Raw genomic sequence first — 9,082 nt, 5'->3', positions numbered from 1 at the left:
ACGTGACACGTTGGACATGGACGGCCTTAACTTCGATCGCGGACAAGCCTCTAATGGGTGTCGTTCAATGCTCGTTTCGAGTGTGTTGAAAGGGTGCTAACACATAAGAAACAGAAGGCTTACCTTGCGACGTAGGGATAAGGAGCTGAGCCCCTTGAATGCCTTGAACCAATTGACCGGACGTTAGGATGAATTGAGGCATCGCGACCGGTTGCGGCTGAGATAATAGCTGAGGTAATGTCGCCATTGGCGTCGAGCTCGGTGGCAGGAGGTGAGGGGCAGCTGTCGTGTTCGAGGCTGTTGGTACCGTGCCACCTGAACATGAAAATTCATTCGCTGAAAAGAGAATCTGCCGATTTAATTAGCTGTTCACCACCTGTTTTTTTTTTTTGTTCTCAACGCTAGAACCGCCAAATTTGTCAGAGTTTGTAAATAGGTTGCGAACGTTCTTTGCGAAAAATCGTATAATTTTCATATAAATATATAAGCCAAAACGGAGATTTGTTTTATCTACTTGAATATTATATTACGTAATACGAATATACTATATTTTAAATATTTATATATTTTTTCCATGTTATTTTACGAGCTTTCGTATATTTTTACGCTGCTAAATTTTTCTTAAACGGATTAAACAGATTAATCGTGGTCTTTTATATGTATGAATATTTTCTAAATTTTTACACCGACATATTTAAATAATGTGATTCTGTATCGAAATTTTTTTCAACTAATAAGAAAATATTTTTTGAACGATCCACTCTATATGTAGATACATATAAATTGGTAGTTCTAGCGTGAAAAATATTAATTATTCGATCAAAATTATTAGAAACCAAAAAAAAAAAAAAAAAAAAAAAAAAAAAAAAAAGAAAAAGATATCTTGATCCGAATAATAAAGAAAACAACTTGACGAATCAGCGCGAAGGGGTTAAAGATTACAAGCGTGTTGCATTATTTGCAACGGCGTTAAAGTTTAATTGAATCGGTGAAGGGATGAAATTTGAATATAATTCAAGCGAATGAAAAGGATTGTCGAGTTTTGCGTGTTGCCGGTTCGTCAAGCCATGCGATGACTGTTTGTATCCCTACCCGAGGAGCTGACAGTGAGATTCAGGGGTGTGTTGATGAGCTGATTGTTAGTCAATCCCGCTGTCATTCCCTGGAGACCTGCGGCCAACGATGCGACTTGCGGTAGATTTTGTAGACTCGCCAAATTCTGAAGATTCTGTAGGGTCACCATTCCTGCCACTGATAATGACAAACATTTAATTACAATTATATTTTTCCTCTTTAATTAAACGCATCCTCTAATTCGTCATATTGACTCTTATCTCTCATTCAATAAGAATGAGAAATACAAAATATAAAAGTGTAAAAGTTACTTAAATATCTATTAGTATCTAAGATTTTAAATTTTAAATTTTAAAAAAATACGCGATAATTAATTTATATTGATATGAGCCGAGAAGAAGAAACTTTCGATATATAATGTAGAAAAATGTACACCTTCTCTTCGATCAATGATTAATTATTAATAAAATCACAATCTAAATTATTAATCTATGTAATAGGGGAAATCTAAACTCACTCGTTCCATTGAGATGTGCTTGCGCCACCGCTGCCCGTTTCGCTTGATGGAGATTTTCAGGTGACGGGCTATTCTTCCGCGAGTTTTTCATTTCATCCATCATCATCTGATGCTCATGGAGCGAGCCAGTGGCCGCCACCGGTTCAGGACTGCCAACGCTACTTCTATCGCTATCCTGGAACAAAACGTCCATCCAGATGGTTAGTTACAACAATTCGCACATCATCTCAACTTACATTGAATCCTGCGATTAAACATTCCCAAACATTTCAACGAAACACGTTGAACAAAATGAAAAAGAAAAGAAAAGAAAAAAATAGGAAAGATCGAACACTGTATCGCGAAATCATACGTCCCTGTAATGTTTTTTTTCTGTTTTTTCATCTTTTTTTTTTTGTCGAATTTATCGAAAGCCAGAAAAAAGCAGCCGCCGGGAAAAAATATTAATTACGATTGAAGAGGCACCGGTGAAAACACGGCCGAAAAGTCCGACCGGCGAGCAATGCGCTCTGTCAGCGGCGAAAATGGCGATACTTTATTTCGTTTATTACGCCGCGTTTGAAACCCCTTCGCATTTGTACCGTATTGATAACAATTATAAAATATTCGACCGCCGACGCTGGAAACAAAGTGCTTTCGACTATATACGTCGCCGCAAATTTTCTACCCTATCCTTTCCTTTTTTTTTTTATCACCGATTTTCGACATTAATGGCCAAAGTTAAAGGAAGGGATATCGAGTTGACGATCGAGTTTTTCGAACGTCTTCGAGCCTTTCTTCGATCCAATCTTCAAAACTTCTTCTTTCTCTCTTCGTCTCGATTTTCGAATCGATTTGTGAAAATCGATTATTATATTTCCATCGAAATATAATCGAAATGGAAATTGGAATTAGATGATGAGAATCAAAATTTTTCCAAACGTAATATTATGTGTAATATCAATTTGGAAAATTGATTACACGATCGAATCATTATTAAATACACGGATAATTACGTATGCATAGCATTATAATATAATTCGATACTAATTCGATGATCACGTTTGAATGGAGTCGAAAGTGAATGGTAGAATTCGATTGTACGAGTTTCAGGTGTGCTCGACGATTATAATTTCCAGTAATGCGTAATAAGGGGGATGAAGGTAAACGAGTGGCACAATTATCGTGCCGTTTCCCCGGTTAAAACCCGGAGGAACGTTCGAACAACGTTGCTCGAAGGGAGTTCGCCCGATACCACGACTGATTATTTCACGAAGGTCAGGCAAAGCCACTGCAAACTTCCAACTTTCCTACCTGTTTAAGGACAGCGTGGATCGCCGGACCCCAACCTATCCCAAGGGGATTCGATAAACGTCCCAACTTTTCGATGACGCTCTTCGTCCAACCCGGGAACACGACCAACTTTTTAAATTATCGATCCCATCACCCATTGTGCGCCGATATAATTAATTCGCGTTGCGTAAGCAAGTTGACACACTGAGAGTTACTTTGAGAGAAGAACAGGAATGATGCTATATTTAATTTATTTTTCATTAACATTTTTTAAAATGTTAAGCGTTATTTTTATTCTCCTCTATCGATGTGTGTACGATTTCGTAACGAATTTGCATCCATAAGTTCGTGTCAATTCATTTGTAATATTTGAGAAATATTATTAAATATTATATAAGAAATAAAATAAATTAAGCTTGTTGTTTTAATTTCTTTTCTCCTTTCTTAATTTAGATCATACTAGATCTAGCAGATCGATCTGAATTTCTAACAAGAATCCTATTTATTTTTAAAGAAAAGTACAGTAGTAATTTTTTAATAAAAGGAAATTTTTATTAGAATGAACGAACATTTTATTCGTTATGACCATGTGTCACTTTATTACATACACTCGTTATTTTCAATCACGTAAATATTTTCCGATCGAACTTTTAATAAATTCGACGTACGCGAAACAAAAGAATCTACAGATCTCACCGAATTATTAAATTCCCAAAATCGTTAATCCGATATCCTAATCGATTCCGCGCACGCGATCCTCGCCACGGTGACGTGGCTTCCTATCCAATAAAAATATATAAAAAGACAGAGATAGAGACAGAGAGAAAGAGAAAGAGAGAAATCGAAACTACACAAGTCGTCCACCCTTTTTACCATCCCCGTTACCTGCGCGCCCCGATTTTTTTCTCTCCTTGCTGGCCGAAATCAATCGAACGGGCACGCAAAGGTTTTATCACGGGCTCGCAATCATTCTCGCCAAAATGCTCAATTATACGCGCGTGGTTCGTTAACGTACCACGCTTTTTATTGCGGCGGCACGTTTAACGCTGAAAATTGATTAATAATCATTCACGGTCCAACTGGCCGACGTTAAAATGCTTCGCTACGAAATAATGGTGGTAGACACACACGCCGTTCGATAGGGTACAAGGAGGGGTGGTGCAAAATGGGGGAAAAAAAAAAAGAAGGAAAGAGAAAGGAGACGAGAAAAGAGAAAGAGAGAGGAACAACGAAATATCGTATACGCGGGCGACGAATCATCGACGAATCATCGACGAATAAGAGGAATCAGCGAGACGAAGTTCACCAAGATCTGCACGCGCGCGCACGCGCACACGCGTTTCGTACGTTGTACATATACATACATACATACGCACGTGGAAAAAACACGACAAAACGACGCGTCGCCGATTTCTCGAATCGAACGCGCGAGAGTTCATAATATTTCCCATGATCCGTGTTATCCGAACCGATTCTTTGTGAGTGGCGCGATTCTTTCGCGAAATGAAGCTCGTTAACGAAATTCTATCCGCGATAATACGATTTTCGCGCGTTGTCGAGAGCGGCGATGCCCGAAACGAAACGAGCACCCGCCCCACTCCTCACCACCACCCTTTTTTCGCGGTTCGAAAAATTGCATTGTTCGTTTTCCACCCATGTATCGGGTGGATATTATATAAACATAAATAATTCGTATCGCGCAATTTTTCTATTGTGGGAATGGCGATATCCCAAATTAACAGGCCGATGCCGGGAGACGGTTTGGCTGGTATAGAAAGAGAGAGAGAGAGAGAGAGAGGAGCGCACGTGAAGATGGAGGGGGTTGGTTGTAGGTTCAATCAGAGCGGCGTGCGCGATATATTGGCAATCAAGCCGGTGAATATTTTTTATATACCGGTGGTGTACGATTACAAAGGTGCACAAAGGATGGGTACGGATTGTCAATTTTCTTAAAATACCACCGGCGAATGTACAATCTCGCGAGGCCGCGTTTGAATGCGCGAGGGAGGGAAAAGGGGGAGTGAAGATTGGAATTTGTGGCAATTATTCGCTACCGGATTTTTGCGTTACCAACGTGCCATTCACTGAGTTTCTATGGTAACTTATTATCGATACAGAGACGTATTAGTCGGTGCTACACTATCGATGATATCGGTCGAACGGTGTCTTCCGCTTCTTCATTCGATCCTTTGATCCCGAGTTTTCCGGGATAGAATTTTTCTTTCCGTTAATACGATGCAGATGGAATTAGGCACGGTTTCGATCATCGTTTCTGCCTCTTTCGAATTTCCTCCAGATATTTTCTTTCTTTTTTTTTTTTTTTTTTTTTTTTTGAATTCAATTATTTCATCGAGGATCAAGAAGAACATCTAAGAAGAAGATTCGAGATTAACGAAAAAATTCAGCATCCTCGATTATCGCGTCTCGTCGATCTTTATCGAGAAACCGAGAAATTTATCACCCCGCGATCTGCTCTCCCTTTCGGGGAGAAAAACGGAAACCGTGGGTGGCTATCTCGAGTCGAGGAAAAAAAAAAAAAAAAAAAAAAAAAAAAAAAAAGAAAATAGAGAAACGCAAGCGTGTATTAATCATTCGTCCCGGTATCCCTTTCGTGCCGCGCGATATATAATTCATGCATATTTACGGGATGCCGGAGGAATAATTAACGAACGGCAGCGCATTAAGGCGCGTCCTGTGTGTATATACGTACGTGCACGTACAGTCGGCTTCTTAGAAAGACAATTTAAATTATAATAAATCGATGGAGCACGCACGAGCCTCGATGGTTTAACCAACCTCGGCTCGCTCATTCGCTCTCCCTCCACCACCATACCGCCCGTTTTCTTCTCTCTTTCTCGCACCACGCGTCGATGGCTGTACAAAGTAATGTTACCCACGCGGCGCGCTGCCTCTTTGCATAATGGCATGGAAATATGCCGGAACGTGTATCGCCATAGTTGGATACAGATTAAGCGTGTTAGAGCTTCGACACCCGGCTAATTCGCGAAAAAGGATTCTCCCCACGGGTTGACACGACCCATGAATAAATTCGACCGAAACATCCCCACCCTCGCCTGGCTGGTCAAGTCGAGCAACTTGGCCGGAGACCAGACATCCACCACGACGATTCCCACCCAGAGTGACAGAATTATTCTACCGGCACCACTTTCGCCAAGGGTCTTTTTAGACCTCGTAAACTCGTCCGCTCGTTTGTCTTCGGTGGACGGTTCTTTGGGTGGTTGGACAGCTTTTAGGGATCGTTATGGGGGAAGATATTTAACGATTTGATAATTTCTTTACTCCGGTTTCATACTGATCTTCGTATAAATTCACCAAGGAAATGGAAATACTTCTCCAAGTTAGGGATTGAAAAGGCGTATTATTCCCATTGTGGAATAAATTTGGAAAAATTGTCGCGTTCGAACAACGAGAAATTTTTAGAAAGAAATTTTTCTAATAAAAATTGCACTTATATCTCAATCACGCGTTTCCTATACACATACGTGTACAATGATTTCTCCATAAACACCGTTTCGAGAAAATATATTTCGCAAACATTTTCACGGCAAGATCGAGGGGATGAGGATTGGAATCTCGTTCGTACAAGTGACAAGGGGTGGTAAAAGAGAAAGAAGAAAAAAAATATATATATAACGATCTCGAATCCCAGAACGGTGGAAGTTATCAAACGATTCGAATGCCCTCGCTGCCATTTTTCTATATAAAAGGGGCGAATATCCCCTTTTCCGGGGCGCTGTAATTTCGAATTTTCGTCAAAGTCGTACAATGGAGAGCGGGCGCTCGCGGCCGCGCCGCCATTGGTATCGGGGCATTTCATTGCATAAAAAATAGATAAAGCCCGGTCGATAGGTAACGAACGAAAATAGGGGGCGCGGGAGCCACGGCGGTAGTTCAATTTTTTTTTTTTTTTTTCCCACGCAAATTCGTAAACGGCTATACCGACGGTATGGCCACCCCCATATTAAATGGACGAGGCGAGGGGGATTAGTTGAATGCAGCCAGGCCCGGCCATTTTGCTTGTAAAAGTGCGCCCCGATATATATAGTAAGCCGTAGAAACGTATGTTTACGTTGGAGTTTCGGCATTTCGCATAAATTAATCAGCCGTGCCGACCCCTTTTGCGCAAATATCGCGTCGCGTTTCCCTATCAGCACGAAACTGTCGATTTCCTTCCGGAGAGCGGACCTTTTCATACCGATTCTTCGAACGTTTGTACATTGCGAGAATGGACATATTTTCTTGCCAATTTTGCTTTTTAAAAATTTCATGCTTTCAATTCGAACGGATATTTATTTTTTATTTTTTTTATTTTTTTATTTTTTTTTTTTCTTTTGGAATGATGGCGGTGAATATCGATCGTGACGTAGAAATAAATAATTAAATATTATTGGATACGTTCTCTTCTTTTTTTTTTTTTTCCTCCCCCCTCCGCGATGATACGAACGATTTTATTTTTATCATTTTTATATTTCTCCCCTTTTTTCCTTTCTTTCTTTCTTTTCTTTTTTTTTTTTTTTTCTCTTTTTTAAACGGAATTATTTGAGTAATAATCGTGACGGTTATAGGGGATGCGGTTGGAGATTATGCACAAGTAGTTGAAGTAAGAAGAAAATTCATGTAAACATAGGTGGCCGGTCACTTTGCATTTTAATGTAATTTATACAGCGAAAGGAAAAACTTTAGTATGCATGAAATGAATTTTAACCAATGTACCCACGACACCGCGGTTTGTTCAACCCTTAACTGATAAGTTGGATTGTCCAGGCCATGTTAAACGTGTCTTCTAATTATCCGAGCCTCGTTCCTTCGGATTTATCCTCATTTCGATAACGACGAGCCGAATGTTATTTTTCAAACACACCAATTACCCTTTATGGCATCGTAACTTAAGTTAATACGATGTTCATGTAAATATACCGGTATCATATTTTTCTTCGCCAAGATCAAATGACTTTTACTCCGTTAATTATGTAACAAATATTTCAACCAACCGGTCCTGTAATTAATGTAAACGAGCTCTTGACCCGCGCTGGAACACGGCAAACAAATCATTTGGAAAAAAGAGAAAAGGAAAAAGGAGAAAAGAAAACAAAAAAAAAGAAAAAAAAGAAAAAAAGAAAAAAGAAATATTCTTGAACCAAGCCGACTTCTCGCGCGCATAATTCACAACTACCTCTCATTGAGCTTCGTTACTGTTCCTAATTGTTGTTCGTTCATTCATTTCCCGTATTTTGGCAGTCGTTTCTCAATTCCGTTAACAAGTTCGCTCTCCTCGCTCTAATTACCCCAGAGCGAGTAAACTCGCGCGATTCGAGAGTATCCTAAATATATAAATACCAAGCGGGGAAAGGGACAAAAAAGTTTGCCGCATTCCGAAAATGGATTTAGCCAGGAAGCCGCAATTGCATCAACTTCACTTATCATTACAAACCTGGCCATTTTCATTCACGAGGTACGGGTGGTTGTGTACGTACCATTATCAGATTTCGTTAAAAAGAGAAATGGAAAATTAAAATTCGAAGGGGATTTCGAAGATAACACGAAAGAGTGTTTAATTTTTAAGTGGTAAGGACTGTAAAGAGGACGGGGAGGAAACTTGTCAATTTTTTTACGATCAATCGATCAGTTTCAGACTAAAATTTGACTCGAAGAGATGTCGATTATTTATACGAGATCGTGACCATCCTCCGTAAATACCTCGAAAAATTGTTCGACAAATTTATTAAATTTATTAAGTTTCGTTGAAAAACTATCGATAATTTCTCTTTAAGAAATTTTATTGAAGAAATTTAGATTTTGTATCGATTTGTTAAAATGCTAAAGAAAATTTGTCGATTCGATTCGAAATTATGAGATTTACCTCTTGCAAAAATTATCACGAAACTTTCGTCATTCGGAAGAAATATTATTTAAAAATCTGTCGGCAGCAAGCAGACAAATCGCAATTACAAATTTCCACGTCGGGTAACGTCGGTTCCTCGGAAGGAACGTTCGAAGGCCTCGCCGGTAAAATAAACTTGAAATTTTTAGTTATTGCAACTCCGATAAATCGAAGAGGGAGGGGTACATTCTTGTCGGCGTGGCCAGGGGTGCGCGGCGAGACATAAATTCCCAGGACGGCCCGACAAAAAAGCCCCATTCCCCGATACAAAGAAACTAATCCGCGACCTTTCACACCTTCGAAACGGCTGGAAAGCA

At 39.7% G+C, this 9,082-nt stretch overlaps 1 protein-coding gene across 7 annotated transcripts in view; it reads right to left on the bottom strand.

Annotated features, from left to right (window-relative positions):
• LOC102670595 (POU domain, class 6, transcription factor 1) overlaps positions 1 to 9,082 on the bottom strand; it is a 75,250-nt gene that overhangs the window by 21,443 nt on the left and 44,725 nt on the right. For 5 of the 7 annotated variants that reach the window (XM_006607062.2, XM_006607059.2, XM_006607063.2 and 2 more), the window contains 3 exons: positions 1,592 to 1,766; positions 1,093 to 1,251; positions 124 to 336 (listed from right to left, as the gene is read on the bottom strand). In XM_006607062.2, coding sequence (XP_006607125.1) covers positions 124 to 336; positions 1,093 to 1,251; positions 1,592 to 1,697 — 478 coding nt within the window. In that variant the 5' untranslated portion in view covers positions 1,698 to 1,766. The remainder of the gene's footprint in view (positions 1 to 123; positions 337 to 1,092; positions 1,252 to 1,591; positions 1,767 to 9,082) is intronic. The other 2 variants (XM_006607061.2, XM_006607064.2) reach the window with 1 other exon arrangement.

Source organism: Apis dorsata, unplaced genomic scaffold (assembly GCF_000469605.1).
Source record: "Apis dorsata unplaced genomic scaffold, Apis dorsata 1.3 scaffold_1, whole genome shotgun sequence".
NCBI lineage: Eukaryota > Metazoa > Arthropoda > Insecta > Hymenoptera > Apidae > Apis > Apis dorsata.
This window is presented reverse-complemented; position numbering and strand designations above follow the sequence as displayed.